Here is a 19,930-nt window from a genome sequence, read left to right on the forward strand (position 1 = left end):
ATGAGCTACAATGGATTCACAGTGACTATACCAGAAATGTGTCTTACTGAGTCTATACCTGTTGGAAGATCATAACGAATGTCATTCTTTCTTAATATTTTAGTTGCATCATCTTCGTGCATCCATGAAGAGTCCAAATATGGCTTTGTTCAAGCAACAGAAGGTGGAGGATGTTTATGAAATTGGGGAAGAGCTAGGAAGGTAAGTTTGTACTGATGACACCACACTATTCTAAAAGCTGACACATGGGGATATTTGCCACATTTGAAAACAAAGACCATGCATGATAGCTGAAATCAATTGCAATACACAACAATAGAAACACATCCCTTTACGAAAACTGCACTTTGGATGTTATTATTTTTTTAAGTGTGCTAACTATTTTTCCTGTTTCTTTTCTTGCAACTAGGACAGCAAAAGGTATGTTTACATTGTCTGTCATAGATAGGTGTCATCTGTGTCTGTGCTTTGGTTCACCTGTCTGTTCTCTGAACCAGCTAGGAAACAGGAACCCATGGTGCTATTGTCATAGACACAGGGCTTTAATTTGGCTTGCTGTTTTGAACAGTGCTGCACAGCACTGTTGTTTTCAACTGGCTCCGAGCACTGACGAGCACATGCGTATCTGCCCACAAAACACTGTGTATGTATTCCTGAAAAGATTAACCTGTCAAAATTTCAGCTGGACTGGTTAATACTTGTATGTAGCTTTTAATCTATAAAGGTTTATCTGCAGGTATTAATTATAGGTGGAGTTAATGGGCTATTATCATGCTTAACCATAAGCACCTGCATAAACACTCTGCTGGGTTTGTGAGCTGGATGACACAGGGCTCCCTCAGTCACTTGGCAACACACAGTGCTCTGGGAGAGGATAGCTGGTTTCCATTCAGTGTCCAAACCTCCAGTGATTTTCTTTTTAATATGCAAATAGCTAGATTAGGGCTTCTTTCCCAACACTTCGCAGTTGGTTTTAATAAATGACTGTGTGTGTGCAATTACCCTTTTTCAAGGGCCAATAATTTAGTTACATTAAAACATTTCAGTTGAAGCTGATTCCTTGCCAAATCTTATTTTTTTTCCACTCCCAGCTATTTCATATTTAGAGTTGTTAAGAAGAATTCTCTTAAGGGGAGATAGTTTTTTGGGGTTGGGTTTGTTTGGTGTTTTTGTTTGGTTTGTTTTCCCATTCCCTGTCAGGAAATATGCAGTTACAGAAAATGTAATAGTTGAGGCCTTCCTGAGAGGCCCTATTATGTGCTGTAACAGTCAAACTGCTAAAATGAGAAAGTGCAAACTGAGTAGCATATTTTTACTTGGATTTCTGAATTGGATCTGGAAATCCAGTGTCTTTTGAGATGATGAGCCTCACTCTTCTCTTGAAGCGATAGTTATTAGTCCTTTTGAATGGAGAAGTGTAGTTGAAACAATCTGGTAAAGGCTGGCCCTAGCTGTTTGAATCTACCTGAGAGGCCGCAGGCTGGTAAAGGCTTGCATGGTCACAGCAGCCCTCCTCCTTTCCTGGCTGCATGTCATAGGAACATGGCTGTGAAATTGTGGCCTTTTTTTAATGGGTGTATTGTCTGCAAGAAAGACCTTTCCTAGGTAAGCCAGAAGGAGGAGTAGGTGTATACGTGAGCAGGTGCCATCCTCACGTGGCAAAGGGGTATTAAACTCCACTACAAAACCATGTTCTAGTTCCCAGCATTTTATGTGTAATACTTCTCGTAGATGAGAAATCCAAGTCTACTTGGTACTGAGGTCTGTAGACAAAAATCTTCCCTGGAAGACCTGAAGGAAGTAGGCAAATTGTAACAAGCAGACCTCTGCTGCTTGTTACAATTTTTCAAGGAAAGCCCTGTAATTGTAAATTGTGAGAAGAGGGCAGCAAGATTGGAATTATCTCCCTTACTCTGCCTGCGTTCAAGTTGTATACTTTACACGTGCCCACATTGTTTTTGTCAGTGTATTTTCACTTTCAGATTTTGTGAGGAGCTTTGCAGACCTCTTGTTTCAACTGTGTGTTATATGTGGAGTGCTGCTCGGTTATAATGCCTCTATATCCCTGAGCAGTAACGACTGATTAGGGCCAGTGACAAATAGTATCTTGCTTTGCTAGAAGTAAAATAACACGCTAGACAGGTTGTGGTGACTGAAACGCAAGAATCCTTTCCAATGCTGACTGATGCCCTTAGAACCTGCAGATGCCTTTTATTAGTTCAGTATGTCTGCAACAAGCTGTTAATTGCTGACAGGTACAGGCAGGTAAAAGGATTCATTTATTATTGTTCTGGCAACAGAAGTGACTTGGAAAACAAAGGTTTTCAAACAATGTCTGTGAAGAGCCTGTCCTGTTTGTGTCGTCCTAACAGAGTTTGTGATTTCTTGAGAAAAGTAGTCATTAATACAGGCCTAATGCTCGTTCTAGCTTGGATTCAGTCTGAAGTTAAAATACAGGATCTCACTGACAGAGCCAGCAGCTGTTTATCTGAAAGCCTTTGCATAGCACTTAAAGGAGGCTGTTATTATATACTGCAAATGCTCCTTCACAAGGCTTAGATATGTCAGGTCTACTGATGAAATTAGACCCTTCCTGTCATCGTGCAGCATTGAAGGTAGCTGCAGGAAAAGCTCTTCAGATCTGGCTGTATAAAACCTTGCAAATGGTGAGCTTGTGGACTCCTCAACCAGATCATTCTTGGAATCACTGCTGAGCTAGAAGCAACTCAAAGGATGCTGGAAATGCAGTTGTCTCCTGTGCCAAGGCAATGGGGAGAGAGAAAACTCTTTGCAGAAAGGGGGAGCAGGTTTTCCATAGCTGCAGCTGTGTGCTGTAACTAGCTGTCTAGCTCCAATGTTCCCTTAGTCTTTCAAATATTAATCTTAGGTTTACACCTCTGTTACTCAACTTCTCCAAAGGGTACATACAGGGAACAAGTCAGGCATGTGTCATTAGGGAAAAGAAGTTGCTTTTGGGCTTGTTCATTCTAGCAGCTACTCTTGGGAAGCTTAGTGTGGCCTATGCGGAATGAGTGCAATACTTCATTATCATATATCTATGTTTACAGTTACTTCCTGCAAGATAGTATCAGTCAGTTTGTAAGTGTGAAGTCTGGGGGAACCTGAGGGTCTCTAGGAATAGCTGAAAGGGAGCCTAACAAGAGGAGGAACCTCTAGAGTGAATTTAGCACGCTTCAACATTTTAGAATTAAAAAAGAACCCTTTCAAGATCTATGATACAACTTATTGCTACAATATTGAAATATTTTTTTTTCTTTAAAAAGTTTATGATGAGAGAAGGGGGAAGAGTTTAGAAAAGTTAACTGAAGATGAATACGTTATAGGGATATTTATTTTAAAAAGTCCTCAGTTACACTAGTTAGTCTAGAAGTCTAGAAGAGCTAGAAAGCAATGTGGTATAAAGTAATCAGTGCCTGCAGAGGTATTAGAAGATTCTTTCCCCTTTCCCCGAGGGCAGTAGATAGTGTGATTTGGGAGTATGTTATACAGTCCTCACAGGCATTTAATGCTATCGCTCTTTGAAGGCATCAGACTTTCTGGCAGATTCAGTTTGTTTCTGTGTCTGAGATGTTGATCAAAAATGGATACTTAAAAAAATATTTTCCATAGAATGTTTTCAAAATTTATCCCTCCTCAAATATGAGTTTATTTTGCTAAATGTCACTTTTATTCCAGTAATGGCAAACTGCATCCTTTACCATTGATTTTAATAAACTTTGTAAGAAACCTGTTAACAGTTTTGCCTGTTCTGAGGAGGATCCTGGACTAAGCCTTTTGTAGAAGCATTTGTAGCAGATCACTGTAACGACATGCCAAAGCAATTGAAATGCTTCTTGCAAAATGTGGGGAAGTGAAGGCTAACTTAACTTCTTGGAAATATGCAGCTGGTTCTTGTGGTGAGGGAGGTGTCAGGGAAAGACAAGGGAATGGAAACTCTTGAATCGAGGCCAAAGCAGGCCAAAAGAAGGAAGAACTGGACTACTGAGCTAGTGGTATCGTTCCTAGGAAAGTTGCAGCAATAAAGCTCACTGGAGAGCCTTTTAACAGTGTAATTTGGATGGGTAGTTGTGGTGGGTTGACCCTGGCTGAAGGCCAGGTGCCCACCAGAGCTGCTCTCTCACTCCCCTCATTCACTAAACAGGGGAGAAAAGGCATAACGAAATGCTTGTAGGTCGAGATAAGGACAGGGAGAGATCACTCTCTAATTATCATCACGAGGAAAACAGACCGAACTTAGAGAGGGAATTCATCTGATTTATTACTAGGCAAAACAGAGTAGAGGAATGAGAAATGAAATCAACTCTTAAAACACTTCCCCCCACCCCTCCCATCTTCCCGGGCTCAACTTCACGCCCGGCTTCAACCTTCTCCCCCTCAGCGGCACAGGGGGACGGGGAATGGGGGTTATGGTCAGTTCATCTCACGGTGTTTCTGCTGCTTCTTCATCCTCAGGGGGAGGACTCCTCTCATCGTTCCCCTGCTCCAGCATGGAGTCCCTCTCACGGGGTGCAGACCTTCAGGAGCAAACTGCTCCAGCGTGGGGTCCCCCACGGGGTCTCAAGTCCTGCCAGCAAACCTGCCCTGGCGTGGGCTCCCCTCTTCACGGGTCCACCGGTCCGGCCAGGAACTTGCTCCAGCGTGGGCTTCCCATGGGCCACAGCCTCCTTCAGGTGCCTCCACCTGCTCCAGCATGGGGTCCTCCATGGGCTGCAGGTGGAATCTCTACACCCCCTCATCCTTCCTCCATGGGCTGCAGGGGGACAGCCTGCTTCACCATGGCCTTCACCACGGGCTGCAGGGGGATCTCTGCTCCGGCGCCTGGAGCTCCTCCTCCCCCTCCATCTGCACTGACCTTGGTGTCTGCAGAGTTTCTTACATCTTCTCACTCCTCTCTCCGGCTGCAAAAGCTCTCTCTCTCTAAGTGTTTTCCTTCTTAAATATGTTATCACAGAGGCGCTGATTGGCTTGGCCTTGGCCAGCGGCGGGCCCGTCTTGGAGCCGGCTGGCATTGGCTCTATCAGACACAGGGGGAGCTTCTAGCAGCTTCTCACAGAAGCCACCCCTGTAGCCCCTCCGCCACCAAAACCCTGCCACGCAAACCCAACACAGTAGTTCTGCCTAGCTGGACAGAAGAAGCTCTTGTACAAACAGCAGCCTTTTCCAGTTGTACTAGCAAACTCTGATGGTGGTGATAGGTGCGCAGACAGTGCTAGCATTTCGGACGTGTGCAGTGTAATTCATAAAAGGTTGTATCAGAGTCATTAATCCATTACCCAAATGTGTTGCCAGCCAGGCTGTGGAGAGCTGTTGACACTTGTGCCTTCTGGGCAGCGTCACTGTTACATGTCAAGTCGGGGCTGAGGGTAGGAAGTGTCATGGAGCTTGTCTGAAAGTGTTTCATGACAGTGCCCATTGAGAAAGCGTGTCCTGCAGGGTGGTGCGAGAATGGGACTGCAGTGTCCTGAGACAGTGTCCTGCTCACCACAGCTCAGCTCTCTGCAACGTATGAGGACTTAGATCATGCTTAACAGAGACAAACTTTGGAGGGAAGTTTCTGGGTGAGGAAGTCTCCCCCTTTCCTTCACTATTATCCTTTCACTGTAGGGAAGGGGCTCTGCCTTCCTCCACAATGTGTGCCAGCCTTACCACCTGCCATTCCAGTTTCTTGCCTGTCTCGGTGACTGGGAGCTATGGTCATCTCTGGCCTCAACTTTCTTCGGCTTTTGTCTGGCTTTGCTATGTTTTCTGCAGAGGTAGGAGACCTTGTATGCATACAAGATGTGTAGTCTGATGAACTGATCTTCATAGGAAATCAAAACTAAGTCTTTCAGTATGCATAAGAAACAGGAAAAGCATTTTGTTCACTTGCTAGTTTGAAATGCTCTCTGTTGGGAGAGACAGACAGTTTGTTGCTGATACAGCATGGTGGCCTCTGAGGAAGGCAGCTGGGCATATCTTGAAAATTGTAAGAGCTCTTTCTTCTGACAAGAAAAACAAGCAGGGCTTGCTTAATTTGTGGAAACTAGAGCACCAAGATGGCTGTTTCCTATGGGGTCCTATGCCTAAAAAGTTCCTAGAAGCCCAAGTTAATACCTGGTTAAAGCAAAAAGTGAGCTAAATATGAGTGGATCAGGCTTAGACTGGGGAAATTAATTTTGCAGGAAGGCTGTGACAGTTTCCTGCATGTTAGAATGGTCTGTATTTCACTTAGAGGAAATTTCTGCTGTATGTGCTTAAATATCATCACTACGTAGTTGTTTCCTCATGTTTCTTGGATTTTTAAATAGTGGTTTCATGATTAAAGCCAGATCTCATCAATGGCCTATTGTGCCTCCTGTAGTCCCTCCTCTCCAGCTACAAGTTCCTGCCTCCTACCTGCCTCGTGTGTGGAGGATCACCTCTGCTCGCTGAGACAGGTGAAACTTTTTTTTTTCCTGGGTGAAGCTTAAAAGGATAGCAAATGCACCATTTTACCAGTGGTAATGGGACCTTGGGGCCTGGCACATAATCACTGTTCTGACAGTGTAACTAGTAAATATTTATTTATGTAATGAAAATGAAACACAGAGATAACTGAGGTATTCTTTGTAGGGGAGGAACTTGGAAATCTGTGATAAAAAGTCATGTCATCCAGCTAGGTGGACTCCCTGGTAAACAGAGACATATGACTGCAGCTAGGAAGTTTACCTTTACCACACATTGCATAGTATCTTCATACTAGGAATGTTTTTTCCGTCTATAGAAATTGTTCAGTATTGGGCTTTCTCAGACATAAACCTTAGGTATGTTCTTAGATTAACTTACAATTTGAATTAGTTCTTTAAATTTGGAAGAATAACCTTGGATTATTTTTTTCCTACAACACACACAAAGCAAGACTTTGCTTTTGATGCAAAATGTAAGTTTAATTATTGAGCACTAACTAGCACCTCTATTACTATTTCTTGTCACAAAAATCTTCTATGTCATATGTTTGATGTATATTGAATCTTTTGTTGAAACAGTTTTGGCATCTGGTACTTGGTCACCATCGCTATGATTGTAATCGGCCATCTGATACAGTCAAAGCTTTTGTATTTTTTTAATTTCTTCTAGCAGTGTGAATGATCTTGGATTTTTCCTTTTAAAACAGCTTTCCCTGCTAGTTTTCAGTGTTCTTTCAACTGTTTCCAAAATCTGTGATTTGTTACAGAAAGTACAGAGAAAATAGTGGGAGGTTTTTTGTTTGTTTGGTTTTTTTTTGGTTTGTGTGTGGGGTGTGGGATTTTTGTTTTGTTTTTTTTTTTTCCCTTGATAACAAAGCTGCTCTGCCTACAGTAACTGAGAAGAACTAGCCTTGGTTATTTGTTACTAAGTAAGGCTAAGACCAGTTCTGAAGTCATGCATTTTTTCAAGTGAATTCCTTATTACCAGCATGCATCTCGATGATGGAAGTGGTCTCAGTGTATCTCCTCAGTCTGTATCTTGCTTTGAAAGTATCATCAGAGCTGAGTGACCCCAGTGAGTAGTGCTCGGAAAGCTCAAATTCAGTAATGTCTTTAACCACTGAATATTAAGCCTGATCCCAGTCTTTGCTTTGCCATTTCTGTAAAAATAAAACTTATGTTCCACTTTGCATTGCAGTAGAAAGCAGATGGAAATTTGAACAGCTGAGAAAATAGACTCTGGTATTCATTCCATGCTTTTGAAATGAAAAATGTTACTTCTGAGTAAAAATACACATAAAATAAACATAGTGCAGCTCACCAGTAGACTAAAAATGATAAAGCATTGGTCAAATTATTGGCATCTTACGCAGAAGAGGACTTGCAGATACTTGTCTGATGGTCAAGCTTAATTTAGCTCAGGTGACATCATCAAAACTTTACATCAGCAGTTTTGAACCGGAGTGAAAACCTGTTGTAATAGCTGAGCATGATGCACAGCGATGCTTTGGTGAGGAGAGGCATATAAATCACTCAAATAGCTAAGCTTGTTCTGTCTAGTGCCAGCATGTTTGGGTTGGAGTCTCTGGCCTGTTTTGGGCAGCCCATAATGCAGATTCAGTTACACTGTAAGTGGGTGACTGTGTATCCTAAAGCCAGGACTTGTAATCTTTACTTAACTACAGAATCTACAGCTTCTGTGAGAGCGTAGTTAACCTCGATATCAGAGTTTTGTGGATCTATAATCTTCACAAAGAGAATTTCTACTGATCTGCCTGTTTCCAATGTAGGACGAGTCAAGGGAATAAATAATGTAGCTTCTGTCCTGTCCTACTACTGGAGGAGATTGTTACTTCAATATAGGGAAGATTAATAGGGAGGTGACTTCCACCTCTTGTTTTGGCGGACCAGAAGAATGCACCAAGAGCAGTGAAAGGAGGGTTTCAGCAGCCCTTTGTGGTTTTGGCCTTACAGATAATTTTCTAAAATCTTGATTAAAATGCTAGCGTGACTTCCATCTGTTTCATACATGGGGAAGGAGAAAAATAATTTAACCACAATACTGCTACCCTCTTACAATTAGTCTGCTCCCAGGTATCTTAGATTCAGTCCATATCTAGCTGGATTTGGACCTTTAAACAGAAAGGTACAGTGTGCTAACCTTCTGCATGCATGTTATGTATGCACTGGTGTTGCTCCACGTAGCAGAAGGAACAGCTTATCAAATAGCTATTCCTGCTCAGCATGAGTCAGCTTTGACCTTCCTTAGGTCTCTGGACTCTGTTCATTACCACTCCGAGAGCTGATACTCAATCTAAAAAGCTAAGTGTCATAAGTGAGGAATTTTTTTTATCATGTGCATTTTATTCTTGAGCTTCAGATTACATAAAATGCTTGCCAAGCTATCAGGAACTTGCCAGAATTGCTCAGCTCGTGCTATATCACTGCAGACTCTGCTCTTCCAACCTGAGGAGCTGATAAGGGCCACATTGCTTGTCGCCGTGTGGTTGGGAAGTTTCCAAAAATATTTAACAGCTTCAGGAGATGCTAGTGATGATTCAGTAGGTGTCATGGTTTCTTGTGACTCAGGGCTAATGACACAAAATGGTGTTTAAGGCATTAATTGGCTGTAATGCAGATAACGTGTTACTCTACTGATGGCCTGTAATAATTCATAGCATTGTAAGTTAGTGATATTTCTATGATAATCTTGCGTGAAAGGTTCAAAAGAGACCCATAATATATTGTGAATTGGATTTACTTCTGTATCTTTCACACACATGAAGAATTTTTCTACTTTTTAGTAGCCAAGCAAAATTCCTGTTAAATGCTCTATTAAGAAAAATTGTAGATAATTCTGTCAAAATCTGGCATCTGCTACAGTTTAGGTTCTGTGTAGATGCTTTAGGAGAGTTAGCAACTTTGTTTACTTTTTTTGACAGGAAAAAAAACCACCCCACAACCCAAAAAAAGCCCCTAAAACCCCCAACAAACTAAAACTCACTCCTTATTTGCAGCTTAAACAGTAAATACAGTGACATTTGTGATCTCACCATCTTTATGGTGAGGTGTCAGCAGAGTATCTAACAGATTAAGGTATTGGGCTTTTCTAGTTTAATTCCATAAAGTCCTACAGAAACAGCAAGATGTTTTCCCTTCAGTGACCTTGCCATGCTAGGATTTCTGTTGTGTTGTTTCAGCCATTGTACTCCAGTTTCTTTGTAAATACTGTGGTTTAGTCTTTTAAAAAAAAAAACCAAAACAAAACAACAAAAAACCCCAACATACTACAAATTATTGCTATAGTCCGTTTACAGAAGGCTTCCAGTTCTTTATGGCTGTGACCACAGACTTCCTACAAAAAAACTTCTGGGAAGATGCTTTTATGCAGAAGTTTTGTGAACCTTGCATGGCCTTTGGTTGAGCTGTGTTTCATAAATGAGCTGAGAGCATACAAATGGATTGTAGAAGTAGTTACCAACAGACCCCTGTCCTCTCTGCTGGGAAGAGCATGCCAGTGCAATTACAACTACCAGAAGCACTCTCTGAAGAGCAAGGAAAGAGAGCTGTGAGTATTTAGCTTGATAAAATTACGTGCAGTAGAGCAATTGCTCTAATCGCTTCAATTTGAGAGGAAAACAGCTTTTTCAGGCTTGAGGGTTTTTTTTTCCAAGAAAGGCATTCAGCAAGAATTCTCAAGGGCTTTGCTTTGAAAGTTAACAAAAATGCAACCATGAAAGGATAAAATTATTAGTGTAGTTTTTCCAAGAAAAGGAAATTGAAGTGAAAAAGGTCAAAAAGTAATAACATGCAGACTTTTTAAGCTTGATCGCTAGTTAAAACCTATCAGAAATGAATAGTGGCAAAAAGGCTTGATGAACAAAACTGTTGACATAAAAGCAATTGTTGTAACTGAGAATAAATAACCTTTCTTTGCTGAAACTAAATAAACCATCGTGTCTGAGCTCTAAAGGCCGCCTCTTGAATCTAGGTAAGTCCTGCATTCAGGGCAATTTTAGCTAGACGTTATTATCTGTGATTATGTATATTAACTTAAGAATGTACACATGATTTCGTAATATATTTTTAGGATTTTTACTTGCCTCTAACTGTAGATTATGCAAAATCAAAGCACAGGATGCTGTAAGCTTATTCACTGGAGAAAGGACAATGTGATGCTAACAGAAGGTGGAGCTGACTTGGCTTATGACACAGACTGTTAAGTAACCAATTGCTGTCAGTAAACATAAATAAAATTATTTTCAGGTTTAAAGATATCATACTGACTCAGAGCTCGGAGAATATATGACGCTGGATAGGATGTCATTTATTTTATTTCTTGCTGTCAAGGGACCAAACATAATTTATCATCCAATTAGAAAGAGGAGCCAATGACTGGCAAACTCTGAAGTCTAGTAAACCTAAAATTAGATCTTGAAGCTGTGTTTTAGCTTCCTAAGCACAGGCAACCACATATGTGAATTGTCATCTATTTGGAGTAGGGTTTGTATTGCAAATAAACCCTTTTAGGCTTGCATTCCCACAACTGAATATCTTAAATGTGAAGAAAAAGGACAAATATACAATTAATGTTTTTATTCAAACAATGAGCACCTTATATTGTGAAAGCTTTTTTTTTTCCAGTTTTCCTGTAAGCTCCTTCCTATAGTATGCTGTTGTTTTTTATGATATGGTGCCCTGGGTATGTTGTGCTCCAAATCTTGCTTTTTAGATACATAGAGCATGTTTTGGGTCATGGGGAAGGATGCTGAAACATTTACCCTACTCTTCTATAGAAAATAATCTTAAGTCAGAATTGTGTGTTCGCATTTTGATGTAGAGTCAGAACCATTTAGTTCTATCCCATGGGTACAACTGCTATTTTCAAGATACTGCTGTAAGGTAGATGAAGTGACGTGCCTGAGGCAGCCCTGCTTTCTGACCAAGCAGAGCTCAGCACCTAGGTGTTTCGGTTTTCCTCCATATGTTGCAAGGAAGCAGTTTAAAGAGGATCACTCCAATATGTGCAAGTTCTCCAGTGTGTCTTTTACCTTCGCAGTAACTAATCGAATTCTGAATTGCAGTTGGGCTTGAGTTTTGTTGTCTTCCTGTGTTTTATGGCTTTGAGACTTTTGGTGTGAGAAGTTTCCTTCAAGTCCCTTACCTTGTCTGGAATGTAATTATACTGTTAAAACCAGCTGGCTGGCATACCAACCATAGTTTCTTTAACTCAGCTTCAATCTTGAGAAATGCACCTCTGAGCAAGAACTGAAGCAGGCTAGGAAGAGCTCGGTGTAACCTTGTAACATTATAAGGAATAACAAAACCTGTGAGGGAGGAGATGAGGGAAAATGGAGGGTCATGTCTGTTCCCCTGAAAAGCGTTTTTTTGTGTCCACTCTAGTTTAATGAACTTTTCCATCTGGTGCAGCGGTACCAAATGTGTTGATGTCAGTATTACCATGTTCATACTGCTGTAGCTTTGTTTACTTTAGATTGCTGTTTTCCTCTTCTCAAACGAGAAGAGGAAACTTTTACCTTTTTTTTAATTTATGGCACTATTCAGGTAAAAAAACTATGGAAAAAATATTGCTGTGTTTTTGCTCTGTGCAGTAGGCCGTTACTGCACCCTTCCAACTGCCTGGCTGCATGCTGCTGGCACTGCTGAGCAGAGTGGCTTCTCATTGCAAACTCCAGCCTCAAGTGAACACCTCCTAAATTGGAAACAAAAAAAAAAATCTCAACTAAATGCTCAGATCGCCAACTGAGTTTGCAGGTGCTCTATGAAAAGAAGGGTTAAACTACCTTGCATTCGTGGTAGTCTGCATGTGAATCTAGGCAGTTAAAAAGACTGGTTGAGATGCTGTTAGGTTTTACTTTGGTTTCCTTTCTGGTCATGTATTCTTGTACAGGAACACCTAGTGAATAAAAATATGAATGGTTATAATTGCAATTCTAATGATGTCTAGAGACATGAAATGGATTTGTAGGTCCAGCTGTATGCTTATCCCTTATAACTATTTCATTTTTCCAGTAGCATTACTTGGCATTTTACAGCCTTTGGAAAATTAAGTACAGAAAGACTAAGGTGTTGTGTTCCATCAGGTATGTAGGAACCTAATTACTGTTAAAGTCAGTGGGAGGTTGCTGCCTAAAATCTCTTGCAAATCTGTTCCATAGGAATTTGTCCTGGCTCATCTAGGGAATTGAGTGTTGTCTCTTGACTGGCAGAATGCCAGAGCACTGTCCTTTGCCAGGCTCACTTACTTTACAAAGAACTTCCTGAAAACGTATTTCAGTGTAAAGTGTATCTGTCAACATCTTCTAATGTATCATCTATTTTGTGGGAATTTCAAGTTTTAACAACTACCAAAAAATAATAATAATAAAAATCCTCTTTTTTTAGAATTCTTTAATGAATGAAATTAGGATGAATAAAGACATGACATAAAGAAATAGGCTGAACATGCAGAAAGGGAACATATGTTTGGTTTTTGGGGAAGAAATGGATTGCTCTTCTCAAATGACAGAATCAGCTTCCGGACTACTTCCCACTCTGGCCTCAGAGGCTCTGATGGAGTCAGGTAACCTGTACTGTCTTCTCAATATTTTGTTTACATATTTTCAGCCTTTCATGACAGCTACTCAGTGATGTCGTGTTTCTGGAATATCAGAGGAAGATTCATATAAACCTACACCTATGCAAACAGTTGCTTAAAGGCTCTCTTTATTCCAATGCTCTGTAGCAATACCACTGTTATGCATTGAGGCATTCAGAACTGTTAGGCTGCACTTCTGTCATTCTCTCAAGTCAAATTCTGCCCCAGAGCATCGTGCTCCGGAACCAGTATTAAAAATAAACTTTGAAAAAAGAGCAAGAAGTTACCTTGCTATTCTGGATTGTCCAGTGTCTCTCTTCCCCACATACTTTCCGCATGCTCTCCTGAACTGCACAACAATTAAGTAAGCTGAACTTGTGCTCCCCTAAAGCATGCATACGAAAATAGACTCCAAAACAGCCCAGTAATATTGTCTCTGTGTTCTTATTCAGTGACAAATCTCCTAGATAATAGTAGCAATGCGAATAATAGGTTGTCTTCATTGCTAGGATGGATTCCCTTATTAATGATGGACAGATTTGATGTTGTACCTAATTATATTGTAACTGACAGGTTGCAGCTGCTATTGTTTATACTTGTGGGCTGTTTCCACAATTGAGGACAGCCTATGTTGAATCTGTGACAAGGCTGTTGTACAGCTGTCCAAAATATTTCTGAAAGAGAACAAACTTTTTTTTAAAAAAAAAGGTGTCAGCCTCTGTGCTTATCTTGTGTGTTGTAAATACTGCTGTTTATGGTCCAAGTCATCTTCATTTCAGTGATATACTAAAACCCATGAATTTTGGCAAAGTCATTTGGCTGAAATTTGGACATCCAAGCTGTGAAATTTAGTTTCAAGTCTGAGATCAGCCATGGACTCCCCATGTGAAATGAAGTAAATGGTTTAATTTCTCAGTGCTGTCAGCTCAGGTGTCAGAGAGACATACTTTCCTTTCTTCTAGTTTTTTCTTAGCCTAGATCAAAAGTTTTGGGAAGCCGATGCTGTTTGATTCTTACGTACTGAACGCAGATGCATTAGGAGGCGCAGAAATGCTGTTATATTTGGCCTTGACTTTACAAGCTCTGTAGTTATCAAGAAATCCAAAGTGTGTCTGACTGTAATTGTAAAATAGCAGTGAGACGTCTTTCTTTTCATAGCTGTATGGGCCTCCACATGAACTATTCTTTGTGTCTGGTAGAAAAGTAGAACAATATGCTACCCCTTTAACACTTGTTCAAAGACTTTCTCCCTGCCTGTCCCTTCTCCAGCCTTTAGCTCAGAGTCCCTTAGTGTACTTCAGTGTATCAGTGCCTGGCAAAGCATTGGGCTACTTGCGTGGAGAGATACACTGACTGCTGCTTCATGACAGCAGTCTTCAAGGTGGTGGAATATACTTTAGCATTGCCCTGTGATGCTTTAATGAAGACCTTGGCAATTCAGGAACAAGCACAGGCAAAGCAAATGTGCTTTGCAGTGAGTGGGGAAACAGGTAAGTGTGGGTTATGGACAGCATCGTGGCTAACTACGTTGTAACTGTCTTAATGTCCTAGGCTAAGAAATTGTGCATCTGTATTTTTCTCGGTGGCTTGCAATCTCTTCTACTCATTCGCAAACTGTCTGTCTGCACAAGCCTGTTTTTAACGGCTAAAGGAAATGGCATAAAGAGTGGGACAGGAGCAGCTAGAATGTGCATTCATGGGTACACATGCAGGGGGAACAGTAGATTACAAGGGAATGGGTATTGTTATGAAGAATTGTCCCTGGCTATAAGTATGTAAAAGGAGAAGAAAGGAATTCCTGTAACATTATTATTTTTATAAGATTTTAAGACAACAAAAATGTACAAAATCCACAGTATCACTGGACTACTTAAATGCAAAAGTGACTGTGTTCATTCCCATAATCAGCGCTCATGAAATAATATTTTCTCCCTGAACTTTGCTGGCAAAATTTATATCCCCAGAGAATTCAAGGAAGCAAACACAGCAACATTAGTACTGTGTCTCTTCAGAAAGTCTGGACCAAGCAAGATGCATGTCATGCAAAAAATAAACAAACAAAAAAACCCCCCATGAAATGCATGATGTTTTACACAAACAGCTCTCGGCACTGCAGAACAAACTCTTTTAGCAGAATCTTTAAGGCAAGTTTGGGGATTATTTTTTTTTTAGCAGGAATTTCATTCTCTTAAGTTATCTAGAGTTTGCACATAATGATAAAATCAGGAGGCAGAGATATGAATGGATTTGACAAATGACTGCAATCTCGATTCCATTTGCGATTGATTATTCCTAAAGGGATAAGTACACTTGTCTGTTCCTATCTCTCTCCTGAGAAGTGTTTAGGATACGTATGAAAATGAAAAACAACAACTAGTACTTCAGGTTGTCTGGCATGGTTTGAACCCTTTGAAATGAGAGGCTGCCTCTGCCATGGAGAGTTAGCTTTTGAGAGCAATCGAGCACCAAGTGACAGCCTTAATTCTTAATTTCTTTGCCTTGGTAGGTTTAAGACAGGCTCCAGCCAGACATGTGTGTTAATGAAGCACTGAGTACATTATATAATTATAAGGTTCTGAATATAATTGCTGTGCATGCTGCATAATTTAAGTTCCAACTGTACTTGCATCTCATTTACCAAGCCAGTGAAGGACATAATACTATTGAAAACAATAACAGCTCAGTGCTGCTACAGTGTAGTCACGGGGGGTTGCACTTAATGAGTTTGTGATTCTTATAGAGAATCCTGGCTGATAAAATTATGGCAGCTAAAGGTTAAGGTTATCTGTAAGATGAGTCTTTTCCTTGCAAGTTTGGATATAATGCCCCAAGTAGGGAAATACCTGATACTAAACGTGTATTCTGGGACTGGGGACCTGCCAATTCTTGCAGAGAGAGATCTCAGTCGTACACTGCATTGTGGCAGGGGAGAATAGCGCTGCTCTTGGGTGTGAAAAGGAGCTCACCGTCTTGTTTTGTCTGTTTGTAATGTGGTTGGACATCAACAGAGACTCCTGAATCTGAGATGACAAGGGCTTGGATAAAATCTTTTGCTAGTAGGATCTTGCATACCTGTTAGGCTTTGCACATGCCAGGCAAAGGTGACTATTTGCACTTTTTCTCAGAGGTTTCTTATTTATTAGTTGACTGTGACTTCCTGGCCATATAGCTTACTAAAATGTTAAGATTTATTTCTGCTCCATGGCGGAAATGCATTGAAATATTTTTGTGTTTTTTTGCAAAAATATGCCTTTATCAAATATTCCTTGATAAAACCTGAGCCCTTTCTGACAAAGGAATGCTTGGTAGGATATGGGGTACACATATGGTAGACTTAAAGTTTCCATGTTTTTCATTCCAATTATTACGAAGAAGGAGGAGAACGGATTTGAGCTGGGGTTCCTTCCCTCCAAATCACTGAGATTCTGCAGATATTATTTACCCCCCCACCATTTTGATATCAAGTTGCCAAAACAAATGTAGTTTTTGTGAAGCAATAGTTTTAGCCAAAATTTAACTAAGTCCTATTCTGTCTTTAGAGCTTGCTAGTTTTTCATCTCACTCTTATCACAAGATGCATTGTACACTTAAACAAAGCAGACTGAAACGCCTGACCTTATCCATAGGCTCAATTCTCCATGTCTGGTGTGCTTCACCACCACGGTAGTGTTTGTAACAGTACATACGTGGTCTGTTTGCAGGGCACATTCTGTGGTCTTTTCTCTTTCTTTCTCTCTGCCAAAAGGGAATTTGATCAATCTCTCCCGTAATCTAACAATGGAAAAAAAAGTAACAAGAAGTAACCCTCAGCTTACAGTTTCTGGCCAAGGAGGTTTAGGGCGGTAATAAACCGTTCTTGCTACTTGAAATCACAGATGTACTCAGGTGGGCTATGAGGTCCTTTAACTAGTGTCCAAACAATAGTCAACTTCTCTTACCATTCATACTCTGGTAGCTTTTGTTGCAGAGATATTGCTCCAAGACGTGAGCAGCAGCCTGCTATCAGGCTTGCAAACACAATCTCCTAATGCTGCTGCTAGAGTAATTTTCCTTGACAGTTGTTCTTGCCACTACAGCGCTTCCCTGCTAGCTCCTTGTTTTCCACCAGCTCAAATTCAGCATCCAATTTTATTATATACTCTACACATCATTATGTCCAGGTCTGCACTAGGAGTTAGTTATGGAAATGAAGTAACAAAAAATTCTGAAGTACCATTAGGTACAAGAAGGTTCATCAGAACATACATATTTGTTTAAAAATGAGTGTAGTTGATTTTAATACTTTCATACAAAGTTATTGAATTCACTGAATCAGTGACAATATTTGGCTTCCTATTGAGCAGTGAGAGAGAACAATAAGTGAATGAAACTCACCCTGAATGGAATGGACTGACCTCATTTATGTTTGGACTGACTTAAGTTTATGTCAAGATCAAATGTTCTTACTCTTCATTGTTACTTGTGCTGGAGGTGCTTGGGCTAGGAGAGCTGCGTGTCTGCATCCGTTTTGTTTGAAAGAATTAACGTCAATGCTTTTTGTGCTTTAACCTAGCTTTTGGTTTTTATAAACCGGTAGTTTTTGAGTTTCAGTTTTTTAAGCTCTAAGGAAAACTCGAAAATTGGAGAGCATGTCCAAACAAAGGCAATTTTGCATGAATTCTGTGAGAAGTCTTTATCCTAACTTGATTTTAGTAAAGTCTAGTTGAAATTTCAAGTTTCTGATGAAACCTGAAGCCATACAAAATTCACATAACTTCAGACTAACAAAGATTTAGGTATCTTCATTAATCAACCTAAGGAATTAATACATATTTAAATCAGTATGCCTGCTACTCTTTGCTTAATTTGAGTATTACAAATTTAAATCAAACCTAAAAAGCTACAAGGTTTTAATTAAATCTGCCAAGTGATCCTTCATGAAAAGGAATGCATTTCTATTTAAGTCTGATTTTTGTCTGCTTTTCAGAGTCACTTTCGACAAGAGCCTATTACATTGCATGGCCCATCATTGGTTGTCCTTAGTAAAACTGAGATAGATGCCTTTGTGCTAAGTAGTGTACAAATATCTGTAGGCATACTGTGTGCAAGAAAGTCTTTTTCCTGTTTTGCTGATGGGGCAAATGTGAATTGCTAAAGGGTATACAGTACATTTATGGCAGAATTCCAATTGCTCAAATCCCTCCAGTACTTCAGTTACAGACTGTCCTTTTCCCTTAGTTTTTGTAAGGTACAAGCAGCTCTCTTAACATGTCCTGTGTAGACTAAATGCAAACATATGGTAATAGCTTATGATTTAATTTCCTTGTTCATATGTCTGTGATTTTAGTGTGATTAAACACTTCTAAGATAAAACTCTGTTGTCCTTGTCCCTTCCGAATGGGATGAACAAAAGGATCCTCTGAATAATCACTATTTCCTTCCACATTCTGGCCTTATGTAGAATTCAGATGACTCAAATCCTGCTTTAACTGCATACCACTTTTCTTAATTTTGATAAGACCATCTCTCAGCTTGATTACAGTTATTTTTTCGAAGACAGTTGAGAGGGAGGGAACATCAGCTTTGTGGAGATGGTGCCTTCTCTAAGTTCCAACAGTGACTCTGAAGGGCATGATGAAGAAAGAAAAGCTCACACAAAGAACAACAAAGCAGGGTCTCCTACTTGCCTGTTGAAGAGTCAGTAACAATTGTCTCATCTTAAAGGATTCCCACCACTGACAAAAGGTTGCAACCTGCAGGGTTACTATTATTTGAGTTAATCATCTGACCTCTATATCTGTTTCCCTCTTAGGAGTTAAAGGGAAAATTTTACAGTTGGACTGGAAGGTTTTACTTTAGGAGCCACAGTGAGGAAAATTTTATTGGCAAATGGCAGCTACGTGCCTTTTAAACTTTAATGCAGCTGCTTTACTATTTGGTACAGTGCGAAACTTTGTCCTTAATGTGCAGTGAGAAAGCTGCCCTTACTTTTGTTACATTTACAGCTAAATTATCAAGTGAAGTGCAGAAATGTGCATAAACCATTCTCTTACTTGAAAATTGGTTACTGGATGCCAGTTCTACATTTCCAAAGGGTTATCGATCCCTTGAGTTCTTTTCTGAGAGATTATTCTTAAGGGAAATACTTTAATGCATGCGTGTCCTGTCAGAACATTCAGTGGTGTGTTGCAGACTTGAATGCCTTAAGCATTACCCAGTGAAGGAGTGGTAATTTGAATCTTTTGAGTCAGATCTTATTCATTTAAACATGAACTGTTTTTTAGAGATTGTAACATCTCTTCTTCCTTCTTGTCAGACATTGCTTGGTTTTACTAAATTTCAGACAACAGCAGGAGGCTACCTTGTTATGCTGTAGTGACTAACTGCAGAATTCTGACAGTCCTCACTATTGTACCAAGAACAAGCTCGTATGGTTAGCAGTGTTGCTCAGGGGTTGCAGGATCAAGATATGTATGTCAGTGGCTCATTTGGGAAGCTTTAAGAGAATTTTTGTTATCTTCTTGTCCTTGCAGTGGCCAGTTTGCTATAGTGAAGAAATGTCGAGAAAAAAGCACCGGTATGGAGTATGCTGCTAAGTTCATTAAAAAACGTCAGAGTCGGGCCAGCCGTCGTGGAGTGAGACGTGAGGAAATTGAACGGGAGGTTACTATTCTGCAGCAGATTCTGCATGCCAACATCATCCAGTTGCATGACATCTATGAGAACAAGACGGATGTGGTCCTCATCCTTGAGCTGTGAGTAAGGGGACTTCCTACCCTCTGGGGTAGGATGAAGTAAATAGGAACCGGAAAGGGCTGCAGAGGCTGCCAGAACATAGAGGCACCGTTAAAATGGAGCTGTTGTGTTCTCAGGCCTTGCAGATCTTGGCAGGAGAATTGACTGAGGT

General features: G+C 40.4%; 1 protein-coding gene across 5 annotated transcripts in view; it reads left to right on the forward strand.

The window, feature by feature from the left end:
- Positions 1-19,930, forward strand: part of DAPK2 (death associated protein kinase 2) — a 55,443-nt gene that overhangs the window by 8,298 nt on the left and 27,215 nt on the right. For 2 of the 5 annotated variants that reach the window (XM_054837556.1, XM_054837552.1), the window contains exons 2-3: positions 104-201; positions 19,557-19,778. In XM_054837556.1, the coding sequence (XP_054693531.1) occupies positions 125-201; positions 19,557-19,778 (299 nt within the window). In that variant the 5' untranslated portion in view covers positions 104-124. Of the gene's footprint in view, positions 1-103; positions 202-12,861; positions 13,030-19,556; positions 19,779-19,930 lie in introns of those variants that run through there. The other 3 variants (XM_054837554.1, XM_054837551.1, XM_054837553.1) reach the window with 2 other exon arrangements.

This window comes from Grus americana, chromosome 10 (genome assembly GCF_028858705.1).
Source record: "Grus americana isolate bGruAme1 chromosome 10, bGruAme1.mat, whole genome shotgun sequence".
In the NCBI taxonomy this organism is placed as follows: domain Eukaryota; kingdom Metazoa; phylum Chordata; class Aves; order Gruiformes; family Gruidae; genus Grus; species Grus americana.